The sequence below is a fragment of the Schistocerca americana genome, chromosome 11 (assembly GCF_021461395.2).
Source record: "Schistocerca americana isolate TAMUIC-IGC-003095 chromosome 11, iqSchAmer2.1, whole genome shotgun sequence".
In the NCBI taxonomy this organism is placed as follows: Eukaryota; Metazoa; Arthropoda; class Insecta; order Orthoptera; family Acrididae; genus Schistocerca; species Schistocerca americana.
Window position 1 is genome coordinate 22,556,279 of NC_060129.1, and position 21,733 is coordinate 22,578,011.

Here is a 21,733-nt window from a genome sequence, read left to right on the forward strand (position 1 = left end):
GTAGTGAATGTTCTGTAGTTGTGAAATTTGTTGCCAATTTTCATCACTGGTCCATTCAGTCACAAGACTAGATCTACCACTGCGGCTGCATCGTGAACATTGGTACGGACATTTTTAAAATCGACGCACCGTTGTCTCACTCGGCTTTCACTCATTATTGTTTTTCTGTACACATCAAAAAGGTCGCAATAAATTTCAATCGCTTTGCAGTTTTTTGCTAACAAAAACCTAATCGCAGAACGCATCTCACAAGTGGCGAGACTTTCTATCGCAGCACAAAAAGTAAAGCAGAAGAGACTCAAACGACTCACTACCACTGCCGTATGCATGTCGAGTGTAGGAATGTTACGACACTGAGACACCTGCCGTAGCCTCGCCTACTGCCGCTATAAATCAAAGTCTGGTACCTTCTGGATAGTCCTCGTATGTTATACGGATGTGGGTCTGTAAACAATTTATTTCCACGTTAGCACAAAGGTTCTACAACGCTTCAACGCGTTAATAATCTACTCTGAAATGGAGCGTCATTTCTGAGCAATAAAATGAGGGCTGACAATGCTGAATACACCATTTGCAAAAGTGTACTCTTGCGGAAAAGTCAGTTGCCGATATGTGTGCACGTGGCAAACGTACAGAAGGTTCTCGTGTAGCACTCGCCAGATAAACGTGTGCGCAACATTACATGTTACACCTAATCGTCTTATACTGACACTAGCGTTGTCATCAACTTCTTGAAGAAATTTCTATTACAGCCAAAATGTCCTCATCTTTCTAAGCCTGCCCTATCGGTAAGTAGTAGGCTCAAAAGATGACGCTCAATTGTTTCAAACGACGTCCTGTCGGGCCACTGTCGTCCCGGAAATCTCTCCCGACATAAACACTGGGCACCGTGGTCATTACCGTCAGCTAATCCGTACACCAAATGGCCATCTGCCAACTCTGCGTTCAACTAAAAACTTCCAGTGCACTGTACCAGATCCCGCATCCGTGACCAACACTAAACAGCTGATGCAGTATCCTTTATACTGGTACAGCAATGAAGTTTGTCACATCTCAACCCGAGCAACGAAGACACATTTCAACATTACTTTCCTCCAATTGGAACAACAAACCCTGATGGTGGACCTATGAATTAGAGCTTACTGTACAATTTAACTGAATAAAGCCACAATTTTATTTTAAACATACCACGTAATAGTGCTTCATTCTGTTCGTGTAATTATGAAGACGAGTAGAAAATGAGCTCTAACACGGAAATAAAGCATTTCTGGACCCGTTCCATATAATACGTATTATTTTTCTACGCATTCCTTATAACACATTTTATCTCTTTACACATGAGAAACATTTCCCGAAAGTTTGGCCACCCTTTTCGTTACACCCCGTACGTGGACAAAACTGCCAGCAAGCCGTCTGCCGGCACGAACGGCCACTGCCACGCCGTGGCCGAGAGACGGTCAGACCCTACAGTTGCCGAGCGAGCTGTGCACGCAATACGGGGCGCAGCCCGTGCTATCTCGATTTTCCCACGGGCACCAGTTTTTCACAATTGCACTGGGAGTGGGGGCAGAACCTTTTCTGCGACATATCCTTACTTCTTTCCCCGCCTCTATCTTCGCTACTCCCTATCCTCCACCTGCCCCTACCCCTTTCCTCGCTCACACTCCGGCCCTCCGCACGCCTGCTATCCTGCTATCCCACTCGAAACGTGCAGAGGAATAGGTGACTGACAGTGGGGACTGCTGAAACTATAGATAGAATTTGGACACACATTACGTGAAGTCCTCACGAGTCGGTAAGGACGTTATCGCAGCAGACCGGTGTATATCTTGTATCTCCTGTCACCGTGTACTAGAAGATATGAAATTCCGAGACTACCGGGTGAGTGTGGTGCGAGAGTCGAAATTTGAGGAGCGGGAAAAAATAGTTCGTCACCGTAACTGGCTGTGAACACCGATTGCTAACAGTTACTGAGATCCCTCGCTTTACTTCACATCGGGTGAGGCTCAGTTCGATTTCTCAGGTTACGTTAACTCCCAGAACTGCAGATACTGGTCGCAGGACGGCCCCTGTACTGTGCACAGAGAACCTCTACACTCGGAGCCACAATTGAAATTTTTCCTCTAAAAACATGTCACTTATTCGTTCTCCCTGAAAAGTAGGAGTCTCCCGGAGAAATACTGCCTCTTCAATCTCGACGGGATCAGTTACGGCAAGCCCTTTTCTAGTTTTTAAACAAATCGTAAAAATGACCCTTCAACTCTTCATTCGTAGTCGCAATTTTTCACTGTTTTTTCAACTTTAAGTGTGCCCCTTATTGATTCACAAGTTCAACTCTTTTCAGTTTTTCCCCAATTTTTGCAACGTCTTTTTTACAGTCACTAACAGTAACACATCCGACACCGTAAAGTGAAATCAGTTTTCGAAGAGTCTTCCTCCGATCGGTCTCTTCGATACACTCCGCCCGTCTTCCGTAGAAATGACTCGGCTTCCTTTTACTTGCCGTACTGACAGGAGACACAAAATACATCTGAGCAATACTATACCACATACAGGCGGAAGCTCCCGGATTATGCCTAAGAGGTGACAATAGAAGGTGTTGTCGTATCCCGAAGGTACGGTACAGTAGGGATTCCCACAGAAAGAGATGTCGGGCAATAAGAACTGCTAGACTGCTTGAAGTCACGTAACTCGCACTGTACTGTAGCTCGTTGACAGTAAAAAGGTTGATACACGGACAATGATACTGTTATTTTGTAATTTTCTATTAGTAGAACACTCATCTGATGCTTGTGGACCAATCAGAACTACTTATGGATACAGCAAAGCATTGACACTAATTTACTAAAAATGAAAGTGTCTCTCTTACCCTGGGCTACTACTGGATTCTCTGCAAACTGAAGCAGGCACCTGCAACAATTTCAGTGAACATTACTAACTACAGCAAACGCGATAAACTTATCAACAGCAAAAACCTCATTCAAAACTTTTTTAGCAGTAATTACCAGAGGATAATGACAGCTCATACAGCACAAATAGGATAAGGTGGCGTCTGAGCAGAAGACAAATTCGTGCCCTCACTTCTGTAGATTCCAATAAGGATATCTTTCAGGGATTTGGTACAAGACGATGTATGCATTAAGAAAAGAACAGAAAGAAACCCTAACAACTTAATCTGTATAGTGTATTAACAGCTATCCTCTGGGATGGAATAATGACAATATTACGAAAAGGATAGATTGCTGCTCACCATACAGCAGAAACGCCGAGTCGCAGACAGGCCTCGGCAACCGGAGACTGTGGACGCTCGTGTGTGGGTTGCATTTGCACGGGTACGTGTGCGTGTACATTGTCTAATTCCGATGAAGACCTTTTCGGCCGAAAGCTTACTTGTTTGACAGTCTTTACGTTGTGCCTATCTGTGACTCGGTATCTCCGCTGTTTGATGATTAGCAATCTATGCTTTTCATAAAATTATGATTCTGTTTGTGCTTATTACAGCTAAACTGAATCGTGTAAATTAGTAAGCAATCTGCTGATCTGATAAATCTGGTGCCACCAAATTTTACTGTATAACAGCTGCTTATCTATTATTAGTAGTTTAATATTTACTTGATCAAAATGATATTTCTCAGAGGAGTATTTTTACACCTTTTAATACTGAGTCCTATTTATACTATATTATTACTTGTCATACAACTTCTTAACAAACACTGCTGTTTGACTCAGAGTTGACAGAACTTTTCAATTCGTGACTCTAGGTGTGCAAATAATTTTTAGAAAGAGTGGCTAATGACATATGTTTTTAGTTTTTTTTTTTAATTCATAGGGATTCAAAATTTCTTGATTTATATTTGATCGGAGCCTGTTGAATTTCTTCCCACCAGAGTGTACAGCTTCATCCTGGAGACAAGATAAAGTCTAAATGGAAATTATTCTTGTGTCTTGTATTGTGATTGTGTTTATCACAGTGTAGCTGAAAACGGCTTTTCACTATCTGCAACATAAACCATTAAGGAAGTGAGTGTAAGAATTCCAGGATCCTTAGAAAGAATTCTGCAAGATGTACAGTTATTTACTTTACACAATATCCTTATTGCCGAATTCTGCTGAACACACATTTTAGGTGCACTGCCCAGAAGATAATTCTATCAGACAACGGAGAGTCGACAACATACTAAATAAGCCAACTCTCCCACCTTTAGGTCACCACAATGCCAGATGCTTCTAAGAAGGTATAACATGCAAGGCAAATTTTAAATCCAACCTGAAACCACTGCTTCTGGCCAACCCCTTCAACAACAACACTTAAGTGTACTTGCAGAAGCAGAACTTAAAAAACAATATGTTCATTAATGCTAACACTAATTATGTGCATATATCCAGTAATCTGACTCATTCAAATTATCTATGGAACAATTATCTAACTAACTAACTAGCTACCAAACAAAGTATCTCGATTAGTTAATCTACATGTCCACTGCATTTTAACTTGTTATTCAACTCAACCCCAATGTCTTTTACACACTTTGCTCTTAACACTTGAGCAGGTGCACCAAGGTATTAAGTGTGCCAACCACAAAGAAAATTGTCTTGTACCTTTCCACTATTGTTTTACAACTGTGACCCCATACCTATTTCTTCATTATTGTATCAGTTAACACAATGATAAGCTGTGTTGTCATACGTTCAAGTAAACAGTAGTAATATAAAATAAACTGCGGGCGACGTGAGAAATAATTTACGATCCGTGCAAGAAAATGACCCAGATTAATAGCTAGCAGCACAGTCCCATAATGAGGCAGAGCACTTGTCTGCAAGATAATTAGAAATAAGTGGTCAGCTCAAATCTGAAGCTTAAAAATGGTTCAAAAATGGCTCTCAGCACTACGGGACTCGACATCTGAAGTCATCAGTCCCCTAGACTTAGACTACTTAAACCTAAGGACACCACACACATCCACGCCCGAGGATTCGAACCTGCGACCGTAGTAGCAGCGCTGTTCCGGACTGGAGCGCCTAGAACTGCTCGGCCACCACGGCCGGCTAAATCTGAAGCAAATGTGCCATTTAATGCTTCAAGTGGGTCGTTACTGTGGGGCAACACTTGCACACATCAAAAGAGTGATATAACGAAAGTTTATTCTGTTATTGTTTAAACAGCACTTTCGCCCATATAATGTAAATTTATTTAATCATTTTTGAATTAAACTAAGATTAAACTGTGATTTTGCTTATACACATTTACCTCGGTAACATAAAGAAAAATATTCTTTACACACATACAAGGTGCGCCGCACACCGGCTCTTGTTACAAACACCGGTGCACCCTCTTGAGGGCTGATGTCTACTTTTGGTGCTAAAATGTTGTTAATTTTATACTGAAATTGCACTAATATGCGTACATAAACAATGGAAAACCTGGAACGGAATAACAACAATACGAATTAGGACAGATCATTTCTCGCCACACAGAGAGGCGTCGAGTGGTAGACGAGCACATTTAGACGTACGCTCGAAAGCAGACTAAGCTATCGGCCCGTCTGCCACTCGACACTTCCTCCGAGTGGTAAGTATCAATCTATCCTCACTCGTACTGTCAATAATACAGGTGTCTGTGCGACTGAGGTTTAACCGCCTCACTCCGTTGAAGTACGTCCTTCGAGCACCGTCACCACTGCAGCCGCATCTGTCCCGTGCGGTACAGTGCCAGACTCACGAGGGAGAGGAGGTGCACAGTGAAAATTTAACACTCGTGCGTATGAAAATCTGTCTAATGTCATAGTTACGGTGGAAGAGACTCCGTCTGTTCAAATGGCGCTTCTTCTATGACGTCACGAGCTGCCTGCTCGTGACGGATCACCTGTAGGTCCATTTTTGCAGCTCGAACTCCAAATTCTGATGCACATCCTCCAACTACACTAGAGCACTGATTATCCCAAACAACTGGGACCAAAGGTGTTCAAATAACTGATACTTTATGACAACTGAACATCTACCAAAAAATGTTGTACCAGTATTCACTGGAATACGAGACAGAGAAATAATAGATAGACCCAAAAAATTTGTATCGCACGTCTTACAAATGGCACAGAGAACTGACCACACAGTCTAGTTCAGAACATTCCAAACGGTCATCAAAGCAGGACTACAGACCGGTGGGTCGGCTGCCAATTCGTGTGCGTCCGAAAGACATTTTTTTGGAAAAGGAAATTTAAAGTTTTATCCGACTGTAAATTCCTAATTATCTACTTCCTGAGTGAATTATGGCATAGCAGTTAACTTGTAAATGTAAACTTTCAATTACAATGCATAATTCTACTGAAAACATTGTTTATCACACATGTAGCCTACATTATTAAACACTTTAGGTGGCATGAGTCTACCTGAATGATTCTTTTGCAATTCACCCCCAATTTCTGACCTTCTTGCAACACAGTGTCCCTCATACCTTCCAATCTTTTCGAACCGTGGAACTGTAACAGTCACATCCGTATTTCTACAATCTTTAACAAACACATCACATCGTTTTAATCTCAAACCAGCACAAACCCAATAGTACTAATGTTTCACGTGCGACAGAGCACACAAGTAATCGATGTTATCAGGTAGTGGTAGCAGGCCTGCCTGCCGCCAGTGCTCGGCTGTACACCACTCGATTTCCGAGGTGCTTAGCAGGTTAGTTCAGTGAAATAACATTCACTGCTCTGTGAGTGAACTACTGAACTAAGAACCACGCCACTTGTCGTATACAAAGATCTGCCAGCCTAGCAATGATAAGAAGTAGTGTCAGTCCAGATTTCAATTTTTGTGACTTAACCACTCGGTAGCAAACCCACCCGGTCAGTTGTCCAAAATACGGTTTTGCCCCCGAGCTTTTACTTGTTACTTTGCCGCAAAATCCCACAAACATTAAAGACGGCAAATATACGGCATCACACGGTTCGTACAGTCTGCATCTACATCTATACTCCGCAAACTTCCGTGAGGTGCACGGCACGGTAAACATCCCTCGTGTACGGAGTCAGGGAAGAATGACTGTTTGAATGACTCTGCAGCTGCAGTAATTATTCTAATAATCTTGCCCTCACAACCCCTACATGAGTGATACGTAGGGGGTTGTAGTATATTTCTAGAGTCATCATTTAAAACTGATCCCTTAAACTTTGTTAATAGACTTTCTCGGGATAGTTTATGTTTATCTTCAACAGTCTCCCCGTTTCAGTTCCTTCAGTATCTCTGTGACACAGTTCCACAGATCAAACACACCTCTGGCCATTTGAGCTGCCTTTCCCTGTACACGTTCAATATCCTCTGTTAGTCCTATCTGGTACAGGTCCCACACACTTGAGCAATATTCTAGAACCAGTCGCACAAGTGATTTATAAGCTGTGGTGTGCGTACTGTAAGACCTTCAGTACACACACCGTCAGATTATTTGACTTGTCGCTCTAACGAAGTAGGCGAGTGTCAGCAATATGTCTCGTGGGCTTATTGTGACGTGTTTATCTTCTGCCATTAGGTCAGATGATAGAAAAGCCACTTGCACGCTTAGAGTAGCAGATTGACGGTGACCAACTTTAAACAGAACTTGATTAATTTTCACACACATTTATTAAAATAATAAAAAGCATAGACATTACGTAACTTGATTCTGGATGCTGTTTACAATTGACAATCTGAAGTTCCTTTGATCTTGGTACATTAATCTTATTCTCACATATCTCTGATACTTGACAAAGTATCTATTCCTTTATCTTCATGGCTATGTACAGGAATATCGAATCTTATAAGGCGCAGACTGAAACTTGACTATAGACTGGTACAGACTGCTGCAGACAAATGCAGACTGGTACAGACAAACGCAGACTGACTAATCAGAGGTCTGTACACTCATTATAATACCTCGTGCGTTCAGGTATCACTTCACGAGTGTGATCCGCGAGGAGAAAACGTTCTACGTTAGCAGCAATCTCATTGGCTGCGTTACATATTAATATGCGGATCGGCGGAAGCAGAATTTGGTCCGTCTCCAAGGCAGCGCCATCTCGTAGTGCGGAGACGGACGAGTGCTGCGCCTGTGCTGTTGTGCTTAGCGGGGCGCGCTCTAGTGGGAAAGTTGTCTACACGCTGACTACACGGAACTATGTACACAACATAAGCAATCTCCTTTGTAAACTGACGGCACTTCCCCAGTATTTTACTAGTAAAATGAAGTCTAGCACTTGCTTTACCCACAACTGAACGTATGCGATCAATCCATTTCGTATACCTACGAAGTGCTACACCCAACACAATAGGATACTACATTTTTTCATTTTGCAAACTGCAGTCCTGACCACTTTGCATCTTAAAGGAATGAATAGCTTCTTCACTGCACGGTTCTTTTTCATTATTGTCACCATCAGCAGACTCTTCCTCATTCTCGTGAGAATCTCTCTTCACGACGACACTGGCAACATTTTCATCGTTCATCAATATTTGACTTTCGGGACAGTCTAGAATATTTTCACAATCGCACTGAAGATTCTTTAATCGCCCATTCATTTCAGATACAAATACGCTGTTTGGTGATAGGGAGCAACAGCTTATTCTGAACTTCACGCAGTACCTAAATCCTATTCATCGTCATGTTTAGCCTCGCACATTTTGTACTACATCACAAAATGGCACTTTCCAATTTTGGGTTCCCACTTGTCTCTACCGTTTGTAGCAAGTTCCTGATTACTGAGATTAATGTGGACCTTAAATTGCACGGATAACCAAAAATCCAGTAATCCAAATTGGGCACAGTTTTACTGGAAACTGTCATTTACTGTATACAGAGTACACATTTGAAAGTCCACTGCATTACTTTTACATTATTCGCAACGAACTGGCAACTTATTTAAAAGCTCACACTTAAAACACACCGTATTTTGTATTAAAGAATGGAAAATACAGGATGGAATGTAACAATTGTATTTTGTATTACTTGCTTTCATTTCACTTTAGAAAATAATCATCCATTTTTTTTTCTGTTTCGGCTTTCATTCACTTTTTCCCTGACGATAGTTCTCATTTCTCAGAGAAAATGAGTATATTCAAACGAGTGTTGTTTTACGTACTCTAACAACTGGTTGACACATTTCAGTACCTCAATGTGCGCAGCAAAAATTTCATAAATCAACTCATCTTCAGTTACCTCTACTGAACACACATTGCTCAGCATACCTGCATCACTTAGCTGATCTAATTCCTCTCCACTGTCATTATTATTTAATCACTCTGTGTTTCCACAACCACAAATTGGTTTCACAATATCAGTCAGACATGTAACAGCATTACATTCCTCACTACTGTAGCTCCCAAAGGCACTTTCAGTAGAAGCTGCTGCAAAACAGTGGCAGATGTTGCAACAGAAAAATCTTTCAGTGATGTCCGAAAATAGGATTGGGGCCAGCTTTGTCTTCTAGCAACAAATCGTGAATCACATGTATGGTAGTGTATTCTAAATGAAAATATTTCCTCAAACTGTATTAAAATACTTCAGGCTTCATATATCTTCTTTTTAATTCCCAAATTACGTATACATAATCTACAAACCAGATAATTGGAAGCTTGTTGTATAAATGATCTGCCATATTATCCGAAAGCTGGAATAGTTATCTTTGCTGATGATGATGCAAGTATTAAAATTTAGTTCAATGGAGAAACTTCAACAGTTTGAAAAATAAATAACATTTTCTTCTAAATTATTAACTGTTTCTCAGCATATGGCCCATTGCTTGTATAAAACACAATGCATAGAATTTCAAGGCCCCGGCAATACCATTATAAATAGTGCTGAGGGTAGATCAATAAATGACAGAGAATATTCCGAACTCTCTCGTGTTTATCCTGACACGAACCTAAACTAAAAGATAGATATCATCTGGCATATCTAAGCTCTCCAAAGTTTGTCATAGCTGACTCTGAAAAAGTTATAAAGCTGGGGTTGTTGAGGACAAAAATGCTTGTTGCATAGAAGCAAGTAATAAGGATAATATGCTGTGTCTACATCGGAACCTCTTGCAGATAGTTATTTAAACAGCAAAGCAAGCCTTCTGTATAACCTAAAATCATTTCTCCAGGACAACCTCCTCCTACTCAATGGGCGAACTTCTATTTAAAAACTGATAGTGGATAGACATTGTTTTTAAGTGTAGTTGCCCAAGTAGGACTAATAAATAAAGCATTTTTAAATCACAAATGATGTCTGTAAACTGATGCATTCTACATCATTTCGATAAAATAGGTGCTCAAACGTCGAGCAACAAGTTACTAATTAACTAACTATTGACATCAGCCTCACAGTACATTTATAGTCTCGCTTATGATGTTTGTCAACAATCAATCAGAGTCTGAAAATAACTGTAAAATTCATAAATATAATACTACAAGGTGAAATGACTTACACAATCTGTGTCTCAGCTTTAGTGTTGCACAGAAGAGAGTGAGGTATTCAGCCTTAAACCCTCTGGCCACTTACTTACCCAGGGATGTGCAAAATGTAATAGATAATAAAATTATCTGCAAATACAACTACTATTCCATAATATATTTTGTGTGTGTGTGTGTGTGTGTGTGTGTGTGTGTGTGTGGGGAGTTACTCGGCGTGGCTCTGGTCACAAAAACTGACACGAGTCAGGACAGTGGTGTGCTGAACACATGCCTGTGCAATCTGCATCCAGTGGCCCCTGTCGACTGAGGGTGACACGGCGGTTGACTGGTTCCGTTGGCATTCTGAGACCTCTTCGGACAGAATTTAGAAATACAGAAAAATGAGGGAATGTGTCTGATCCGATAAAATGAACAAAGAGGAAGTCTAAGGAAGAATGTAAAATTAGGCTTCGCTTACAGTCCAAATGGAACAGGTACGACAAACGAGTTATATCCTATGAGGCCGAAACTGAGCGTTATAATTCATTTATGAAACCGGAACAACTCTATGCTTTGGAGTGTCTTATCGCAAATAAGAAGGGATAGTTGGAAAAGCAAAGAAGGAAAAGCAAAAAGGTGCAAAGAGTATATAGAGGCTCTATACAAGGGCTATGTACTTGAAGGACAATATAATGGAAATGGGAGAGGACGTAGATGAAGATGAAATGGGAGATACGATACTGCGTGAAGAGTTTGACAGACCACTGAAAGACCTGGGTCGAAACGAGGCCCCGGGAGTAGACAACATTCCATTAGAACTACTGACAGCCTCGGGGGAGCCAACCACGACAAAACTCTACCATCTGGTGAGAAAGATGTATAATATCAGTTTAAAAAGTCACGGCTGCAAAATACTAACACGAATTCTTTACAGACAAACGGAAAAACTGGTAGAGGCTGACCTCGGGGAAGATCAGTTTGGATTCCGTAGAAATATTGGAATACGTAAGGCAATACTGACTCTACAACTTATCTTAGAAAAGAGATTAAGGAGAGGCAAACTTGCATTTCTAGTATTTGTATACTTAGAGAAGGCTTTTCACAATGTTGACTGGAAAACTCTCTTTCAAATTCTGAAGGTGGTAGGGGTAAAATACAGGGCGTGAAAGGCTATTTACGAATTGTACAGAAACCAGATGGCAGTTATAAGAGTTGAGGGGCATGAAAGGGAAGCAGTGGTTGGGAAGGGAGTGAGACAGGGTTGTAGCCTCTCCCCGACGTTATTCAATCTCTATCTTGAGCAAGCAGTAAAGGAAACAAAAGAAAAATTTGGAATAGGAATTGAAGTCCATGGAGAAGAAATAAAAACTTTGAGATTCGCCAATGACATTGTAATTCTGTCAGAGACAGCAAAGGACCTGGAAGAGCAGCTGAACGGAATGGACAGTGTATTGAAAGGAGGATATAAGATGAACATCAACAGAAGCAAAACGAAGATAATGGAATGTAGTCAAATTAAATCGGGTGATGCTGAGGGAATTAGATTAGGAAATGAGACACTTAAAGTAGTAAAGGAGTTCTGCTGTTTGGGGAGCAAAATAACTGATGATGGTTGAAGCAGAGAGGATATGAAAAGTAGACTGGCAATGGCAAGGAAAGCGTTTCTGAAGAAGAGAAATTTGTTAACATCGATTATAGATTTAAGTGTCAGAAAGTCGTTTCTGAAAGTATTTGTATGGAGTATAGCCACGTATGGAAGTGAAATGCGGACAATAAATAGTTTAGACAAGAAGAGAATAGAAGCTCTCGAAATGTGGTGATACAGAAGAATGCTGAATTTTAGATGAGTAGATCACATAACTAATAAGGAGTTACTGAAGGGAATTGGAGAGAAATTTGTGGCAGAGCTTGACTAGAAGAAGGGATCAGTTGGTAGGGCATATTCTGAGGCCTCAAGGGATCACCAATTTAGTATTGGAGGGAAGCATGGAGGATAAAAATCATAGAGGGAGACCAAGAGATGAATACACCAAGCAGATTCAGAAGGATGTAGGTTGCAGTAAGTATTGGGAGATGAAGAAGCTTGCACAGGATAGAGTAGCATGGTGAGCTGCATCAAACCAGTCTCTGGACTGAAGACCACAACAACAACAACAACAACAACAAATAGTTGGGAAAATTTGGAAAGAGTTAAAAGAATACACTCAGGAAAACTCTGGCTCACCAGAAAACTTGGAAGAATATAAAAAGCGAGGAGGTTCACAAGTACACTGTAAAGGTTGCAGAAACAATTTGAAAATAACTGTAAAAATTTTATGGACAACTATTGAGGAGGGACAAAAACTTAGTGAGCAAAAGATGTTCAATTGCATCACATTATTGCAGTCCAAGTGGGCAAAAGTAGTGAAAAGAGATGCACAAGAAACTGGCATTACACTACAGATGATTCAAAACAGAGAAAATTCAGGAGCAAAGTCAACAGCATAAAATCATTTGAAGAGAAGCAACTAAAAAGGAGGCCCACACATCACATTTCTGAGCAGGAGAAAAAGGAAAGAAGTGAAAGAACGAGAAGGTTCTGGGAAGAAAGGAAACCAGCGGTCAAAAAACTTACGGGTCCACACGGCCTGTAGTTGGCCGAGAAAAAAAGAAAAATAATAGGGCAGAAAGTCTCCGCCTTACAACTTGTAGGTCTTAGTGACTTGCCCTTTTTCTAGCCTTCCCCATTTTATCAATTTTTCCTTACTATATGAGACTCTTAACCGATTACAATACGAACCTCTCTATTTGTCGTCGGTTCCAGAATCACGATGTCGCCCACTTCCTCTCTGTCTCTCTCCTCTGTCCTCACGACACAGGTAACGTCTGGGTGGTCAGCTCCCTGGAAAAAGACAGTAAAATGGGAGACAGAAGATAAGGCTCACGACTGACCTACATCTGATATCACCAGGTTACAACTGTTAGCACGCTGACAATCACTACGAAGAAGTTTGCACAATACAGTCAAGAGGCAGTCCACATCATCGCGTGCAGTTTTTTCGTACTCTTACAGTTGCTCGACTGGTAGGGTTTCATTTAGCGTTTATGGCTGGCACTTAACTGATCTGTGTACTTGGTTTAAAATTATGAGCAAAAGTTGCTGATGTCAGTTACTTTCCAGAGATAATATTTCAGTATATCAAATACAGTGGTCAAAATAAATGTTGAACACTGGTGAAATTTTAATACTGGACACTGCGATCCACAAATACGCTACAATATCAGTACACCGGTTCCTCTGTAATGTAATTTTTGGCAGAAACCGTCCATATTTCTGCCAGGAGGGTCGATTACGTGCAGCCTTCGGCAACTTTGTCACCTGTAGACACCGCAGAACTCGTGCCGTCACTTCGACACGGCTCGGACGACAGTGACACGTGGCTCAGAGGCTCCGTATACCCACTCTAACGGAGCACGGACGAGACAGGTGGATGCCGCAGTGAATGCCACCGCAAATCAAAGTGACATCTCGAGAATCTGAAACGAGTTTCTAGCGACAGGGTCGGTCGACGACTATCACGTAACGGGCAATGGAAGAAAAATGGCAGCCGTGTGGGACAGATATCTGCATACAGTGGCAAGCGGACGTTCTGTGCACTACGCTACACACACGTGTGGCAGTTCCGAACGATTACAGGAGTGCAGGTGTCGACACACATGGCACGAAATAGGCTCCGTGAGCAGGGCTTAGGTGCCGGAAGGCTTCTCCGAGCTCCTCCTCTAAATTAGGCTCAGAAAGTGGCTCGTGTCGGACGGAACACTCTCTGTGGACGAGACGGCAGTGGGACACGAAGCTCGTTTCCGATGAGACGCGTATCGCCGTCCTGAAAATACTGATATGCTTTATCGAATGGTGTTGCCACCATTTGACTGAAATAATTTTTATTTTACTGTTATATGACACAGATTTCAGCTTAGGGCATTTTCAAGTACAAAAACTTATTTACATGTCAAATGAGATCAGACTGGTATGAATTACGAATCCTCGTCAAAAAAGCGTACCTGATCGTATAGGCCAATTTGTCACTAGTAAAAGTTAAATGTGTCTAAAACATACAAATATATTGCAGACTTTCATTTCGAACACTATAGCACAACTGTTAAATGAAACCGCTAACCGATAAGACAGGTACGTGCCATAATACTGTGTCTCGAGCGAGGATCAAACGGATCGCTGTGTCGAGAAGAAATATACAGATACCACTGACTGAAGGCTGCCCCTATTTTGATTGTACTGAAGCTGGAAGTCTTCCTACATGTTGGTCAGAGAGCATGCAGATGGTGTAATGTAACACAAATTGGTAGCACAAATAAAACAAAACTGGAAATTTACACAGCTGAAGGACTTTTGATTTGACACTTTTTACTGAGATGTTCCACTTCCCTGCTCTCCGTCAATTTACAAAAGATGTTCACAAGTTAGGGTATTTGGTAACTGGGAAGCACTCCACTTTGAGGGAGCATTTTACAGTCTGTGCGAATCGGAGTTGTACCGATCCCGTGCTACCGCTGAGGCAGGCTGCGAACGGACACTTCTGCCTTCCGGATGGAGTCATCTGTTCTCAGGTGCTGCAGACGAAGGGCACGGGGAGAATGTGATCTCTGTGATGTCAAAGAAAATACTCGCCAGAAAACAAATAACATCAAAATATACAAGTATTTGTAACGAGTGTTACTGTGGTGACGGACTCTCGACAGATATGTATTCCCTCGCCGACTGGAATACGTGCAGATGTAGTCAATCTGGCACAGTCGAGAATTGTATATTATAGTCAATACATCAGTTCGAGCTATCTCAGTTTGTTATTCTAGTCGATACATCGAATGACGGAAATCTCTTTTGGCACATTTTGACGCAAAAGTAGTAGTAGTCCGCTACGAAGAGCTGATCCGCAGTTAGAGGGGCGCCGATTAGCAGTATCCTTTCGGCACGAGAAATACGGTGGCCCATAAATACATTGCGAGTACTTTGAAGAATTGACCTACAAAAATTCTACAGATCAACTAATGAATTATTTTACATATCAACACCTATTACCAAAATTGGAAATGTAGGAAGAAACGTTTTAGACAGAATGTTAACGTTGCCCGGTTTGTGGGTGTTCCCGAAAGACTGCGGAAAGGACTCGCCTCTACCAGGCTGCCACATCACGGTAATGAGCCTGGCCACACATCTCTGTGCATCTGTGAGTTTCTGGTGAAACATAATGTGGCAACGCCAATCCAGAGTCCCGACTTCGCTCCTGGCAACTTCTCGAGATCGAGAAAGTATTCGCAGGACACCTTTTAGACAGCAACGAGGCTGTCCGAACGGCTGTGACGACAGCCTCGAAAGAGATCCACAAAACTAGGCTTTCGAGGGGGAACGCCGGGGACGTGCGAGTCTGTGGAAAAAATGCGTAGATGCCCGTGGAGAGCACTTTGAAGAATGTTAATCATTTGTACACGGATTGTTCGTAATATTACGTTAAAATATATATTTATCGAATTTCGGGACTCACCTCACCGAGGCCCCAGGATGAGAGGGGAACACCTGTAGCACCTGTAGTAAGGACGAGGAGACACCTACTGGAGAGAGCAAAGAAAAATAGAGCAGGGTGAACGGTTTCTGTAGACAGCCAAATTGGACACCAAAAGAATGTGCAGGAAACAACAGGCAAGCGTGCCATTAAATATACTGCCGAGAGCACCGGACACAAAATCGGATGGGAAGGAAATGGGAGTCAATCACTAAATAAGGAAAACGACACACTTTATGTTGGGGGCAACTGTAATAATGCAAACCCATGACAACAAGATAGAATAACAAATTAGTAGTTTAAGGCATTTGTACTTTAGTGACATATACAGAGCACAACTTTCAAGAGCTGAATTCAGTGAAGTCGCAATTATTGTAAACAAACATATTGTAGGACTTCAGATCCAGTCACAGTGTGCCAAAACACGTCAATCGTACTCTAGTAGGGGGGAAATATTGTCAAATTCTTCCTCCGAGCTCTGTTTCTTCTTACGCAGAGAACTAGAAGACAGTAAGCTGCTTCACGTTTTACTTTAGCACGAAAGCTTACTTCAGCATTATTGCGTTCATAAACACATGTCCTGACACTGTAGATGGACGTATCAATTTTGAGTAAACCATTATTACCGTCTGTAGTTGTCGGATGTAATATTTTTTTCAGCAACACTTAAAGTTGTTCGACAATTTGCTGTTGCACGTATGTTAAGTTCTTTACTCTGATAATTGCAGCAATTCAAGTCTGACAGCTAGCTGTTTACTACCATTAAAAAAAATCAGCAAATTATTGACCAACTTTAAAGCGTTGCTGGAAAAAATATTACAGCCAACATCTACAGACAGCAGTAATAGTGTACTCAAAGTTGACATATGTCCATCTACAGTGCAAAATGGAGATGAAAAGATCCCCCCCCCCCACAAAAAAAAGGGTTGACAAATAAAGAAAAAAAGTTTCATCTTCCCTCTCATCTTGTGATCTGAAGGAACTGCCCTTCCTTCTAAATTTTCTCCACTGCAACCCTCTCTCCTCCCCAAAGAAGGAACTATTCGTTCCTAATTCTAGGATAGAGTTTACACACTACTGAGGCAGAACATTATAACCACTTGCACAATTGTGTAACACACCTTCGGAACGTAATACGGCAGCATTTCACGAATTTGACGAGTCCTCGGTATGCTGTCAGAGGAATGTGGCACCACACGGCTGTGGTTTTTGAGTGCGGACCTGGCACCCGATAATGTACCAGACGTAGTCCATCGTGCTCAAACGAGCCAAATTTAATGGCCGAAATATCTGTGTAAGTTTAGTAATCGTGCTCCTCAAACCACTGCAGCACAATTCTGGCTTTGTGAACTAGACAGTTATAGTGCTGGAATAGGGAAGACACCTAGCATGAAGGTATGCTGGTGGTCCACAATAATGTTCACTTATAAGGAGAAGTCCTCAGCAGTGGGATCAACTGAAACAAACTATATGCCGATGCATGTTAGTCCCACGTATCACGCCCTGCAGCCAATCACCCTGTGATTACTCTCAAATGAGACCTCCCCCCTTCTTGTATGCAAGTAATCAATGGAAAAAAATTTCATGATTTTGTTTGATGCTCTACAACAGGGGCGTTCAACCTTTTGGCTTAAATGGGTCACTTTCGAAGAAGATGAGTATTTTTGAGCCAGGTAATATACTTAACACTAACAATAACGGCTGGGAAAGGGGGGCAGGGAGGGAGGGAGGGAGGAAGAAAGAAAGAAAGAAAGAGAGAGAGAGAGAGAGATAGAGAGAGATGGAGAGGGGGGGGGAGAGAAAGAGAGAGAGAGAGAGAGAGAGAGAGAGAGAGAGAGAGAGAGAGAGAGAGAGAGGGGGGGGGGGGGAGAAAAAGAGAGAGAGAGAGAGGGGGGGGGGGGAGAAAGAGAGAGAGAGAGAGAGAGCTGGAGAGGGGGGGAGAAAAAGAGAGAGAGAGAGAGAGAGAGAGAGAGAGATAATCTAATGTGAGCTTCATATGGCACAAGTTTACAATTGAAAATATTTGGTTTATTGTAACTTTACTTAAAGGAATTCTCTCTCTCTCTCTCCTTTTGTCCTTTCTTTTGTCATTCACATGATAGATGCTCACTTCTTGGGCTGCATATGGGCCGTGGACTTGACAATGGACACCCCTACTCTACAGCTTTAAGGAAGGAACATTTAACAGGCTGGTTGCAAAGCATAACAGTTGAGGTACAGGCTTTCTATGCAAAAAGTTGTGGTTTTAAATCTCATCAGGTGCTTAGAAATTTTTTATTTTTAAATCTTTATCAAAATGAGTCTGGTCATTATTTTTTTGTCAATGAATTAGGTTAAGTGTAATATTTTTCTTATTTCTATTCCTGTGTCACATCATTTTTATCACTGTAATAACTTTTTCAATTGCTCTTAGTTTTTCTTCCTCTCATTTTTCCCCCTCACTTTGAATTTTTGCACTTGTGATAGTAATTTTTTTACCTATCATAACATTTAAACATTTGAGACTGCTAATGTATCCAGTACTTCCTGCCAGAAGCCTATTGCTGATGGCTGAAATGTTTCACTTCGATGGAAATGGTGGATTTTTTTATCAATTCAGATGTGATGTGTTACAGATTTATTTATACTGCAGATGAGTGACACTATAACAGTAAAGGTGCATGAACTTGAAAATGCTGGAGCCCTAAAAAGAGAAGAACACTCTCGAAATTTATTAGTTCTGTCAGATGCAATATAATACAAAAAGTCGGTTGAGTGATGATTGTAAATAGGGGTTGCTGAGATACCAATGGAGAGAGGCAAGTTTGGAATTAGTAGGACAGATAGGAAAACCAAGAATAGTACATAACATAATAACATGCAGTTCGAGATGTATTTATTTATCTATTTATCCGTGTACTTCACCTCACAAGATTAGGGCGTTGTGAACTTCTCTTACATCTACCCACAGTGAGTCAACATTGCAATTCGTACAGTACATGAGTAACATAAAACGAAGATAATGTTGTTGTTCTTGTTCTTGTTGTTGTGGTCTTCAGTCCAAAGACTGGTTTGATGCAGCTCTCCATGCTACTCTATCCTGTACAAGCTTCTTCATCTCCCAGTACTTACTGCAACCTACTTCCTTCTGAATCTGTTTAGTGTATTCATCTCTTGGTCTCCCTCTACAATTTTTACTCTCCACGCTGCCCTCCAATACTAAATTGGTGATCCCTTGATGCCTCAGAATATGTCCTACCAACCGATCCCTTCTTCTAGTCAGCTGTGCCGCAAATTTCTCTTCTCCTCAATTCTATTCAATACCTCCTCATTAGTTATGCGATCTACCAATCTAATCTTCAGCATTCTTCTGTAGCACCACATTTCGAAAGCTTCTATTCTCTTCTTGTCAAAACTATTTATCGTCCACATTTCAAATCCATGCATGGCTACACTCCATACAAACACTTTCAGAAACGACTTCCTGACACTTCAATCTATACTCAATGTTAACAAATTTCTCTTCTTCAGAAACACTTTCCTCGCCATTGCCAGTCTACATTTGATATCCTCTCTACTTCGAACATCATCAGTTCTTTTGCTCCCCAAACAGCAAAACACATTTACTACTTTAATAGTCTCATTTCCTAATCTAATTCCTGCAGCATCACCCGATTTAACTCGACTACATGCCATTATCCTCGTTTTACTTTTGTTGATGTTCATCTTATATCCTCCTTTCAATACACTGTCCATTCTGTTTAGCTGCTCTTCCAGGTCCTTTGCTGTCTCTGACAGAAGATAATATTTCATTAATATATTATTATTATTATTATTATTATTACTGTAAGATAATGATAACAGTAATAATAATAATAATAATAATAATAATGAATATATGGACTTCACAATGTGTCAGTAATATCAATGTTGCATTATGGTATTTCCTCATAGCATACTTGCTGAATTTGAGTAATGACATCGAACACAAATGTGTGACAGCAGTTCAGAAGGAATTAATGTGAAGAAGAAGGTTACCGGTCAGAGAAAAAGTGAGAAATAATGGTGCAAGATTAGAAAATTATGTGGAAGGAAGACTACAGAAATAGAAAGGGCTTGGATAAAGATGGATAGTGCTGAGAGTGTGACAGAAATACTTGTTCCCTGTGAGACAGACCGAAAACCACTGTGATTATGGCCATAATGGGAATGTAACAGAGGTGGGCAGAACACGAAGTAAGTAAGGAGAATGGGTGAGAGACAGAGGGAGGGATTCTCTGCCAGGTGATGACAAGTGAGAAAACACCCAGACAACTACCAATGGGAGGTACATTGGTGATATCACAACATGTATGGGAGTGACGCAGATGCACCGTGAAGCCTGCAGGGGGCTTTACCCGATACGTGTCGTCAGAAGGCAGTTGATGATGGCTGAGATGTTTCACTTCAATGGAAATGGCAGGTTTTGTATCAATTCAGATTTGATGTGTTACATATTCATTTCTATTGCAGATGTGTGACACTTTGACAGCAAATATGTATTAACTTAAAATTCTGGAGCTCTAGAAACAAATTAATCGATGTTCTAATGACTTACTTTGAAGGACAGTCAAGGAAACACTGAAATGTCACACAGTCCACAATCATAATAGAATTTGTAAAATGTGCCTTTCAGGACACGAATAAAGGATTTAAGTTTTAACACGATGGCGTGTTCGCCACTGACTTACCTAGTTACAATAATAATTTCTACCATTGCAATTTTGACTTCTGTCATTTTCTACTGGTTAAGGTGCTGAAAACATAGCTATTGTAAACATTATTAATATAAGTAAAAAGGATGTGAGCTTATGTGGCTGATGTCAGCATTCGTCACATACAGAATAGGAATGTGACAGATGGAATTAAATCTCTTGAAACTGGGTTTGTGGTCTCTACCCATCATGAACATACACAGTGAATCAGCTTATAATTCTTCACACAATGGAGCAAGCATACATTATCGATATATATGGAAAAATATAAATTTATGTCCACTTGCAAAGATTCAGGGAACAAGCAGTGCACACTATGAAACAGAAGTTTCCTGTATATGAGTATATGCTGTCCCTTAAAGGCATTCCAAAATTTTGTGGCTGTACTGAAATGTTAATAAATTTGTCCTTCTCTTGTCAGCACTCCACATGCCACATTAGTGGGCTCTACAGTTGCCTGTGTTCTAACTTTTGCCCACTCATGCACACTTGAAGCAGATGCACGGTCCACTGCAACTACAACAATTTTATTAAAACTAAACAATTACCTTTAGCATTTCATTGGAAAACCGTGCATTTTGAAAATTCGAAGAACACAATATAATTCCTTATAACACTAAAGCAAGCCAATGTAACATTAGATGGGAATGTCCAATATAGTCGGATCTACTTTGCGTTACACGAGTGTAGGGGAGTCGAAACAAGTAGTGACCCAGGACGTCATATCAACTTGAGATTTTTTATATATGTAATTCATTTCTAAACTTTATTGATTATTTGCAGAGTAAATAATTTAATTATTTACATTTAATAGGTAACGAGTTTTAATGAGAGGGATATAAATATGTTTTGGCATAGAAAATCACCTTATTGCGTTATGCAAGAACGAAAACTTCTGTGTTGCTCGAGTGCGTGATCAAGTAGTCGTCGAATGCGGATCTTCTGTAACTTTCATGAATGGGCATAGAATTGTTAATTTACAACCCAGAGTTGATTTAAAAATTATTTAGGGAACCACGGCCCGACTTTGGAGCAAACAAA

At 40.9% G+C, this 21,733-nt stretch overlaps 1 protein-coding gene across 6 annotated transcripts in view; it reads right to left on the reverse strand.

Moving 5' to 3' along the window:
* LOC124553733 overlaps positions 1-21,733 on the reverse strand; it is a 161,204-nt gene that overhangs the window by 15,998 nt on the left and 123,473 nt on the right. For all 6 annotated transcript variants that reach the window (XM_047127661.1, XM_047127662.1, XM_047127660.1 and 3 more), the window contains 2 exons: positions 13,181-13,282; positions 2,870-2,910 (listed from right to left, as the gene is read on the reverse strand). In XM_047127661.1, the coding sequence (XP_046983617.1) occupies positions 2,870-2,910; positions 13,181-13,282 (143 nt within the window). The remainder of the gene's footprint in view (positions 1-2,869; positions 2,911-13,180; positions 13,283-21,733) is intronic.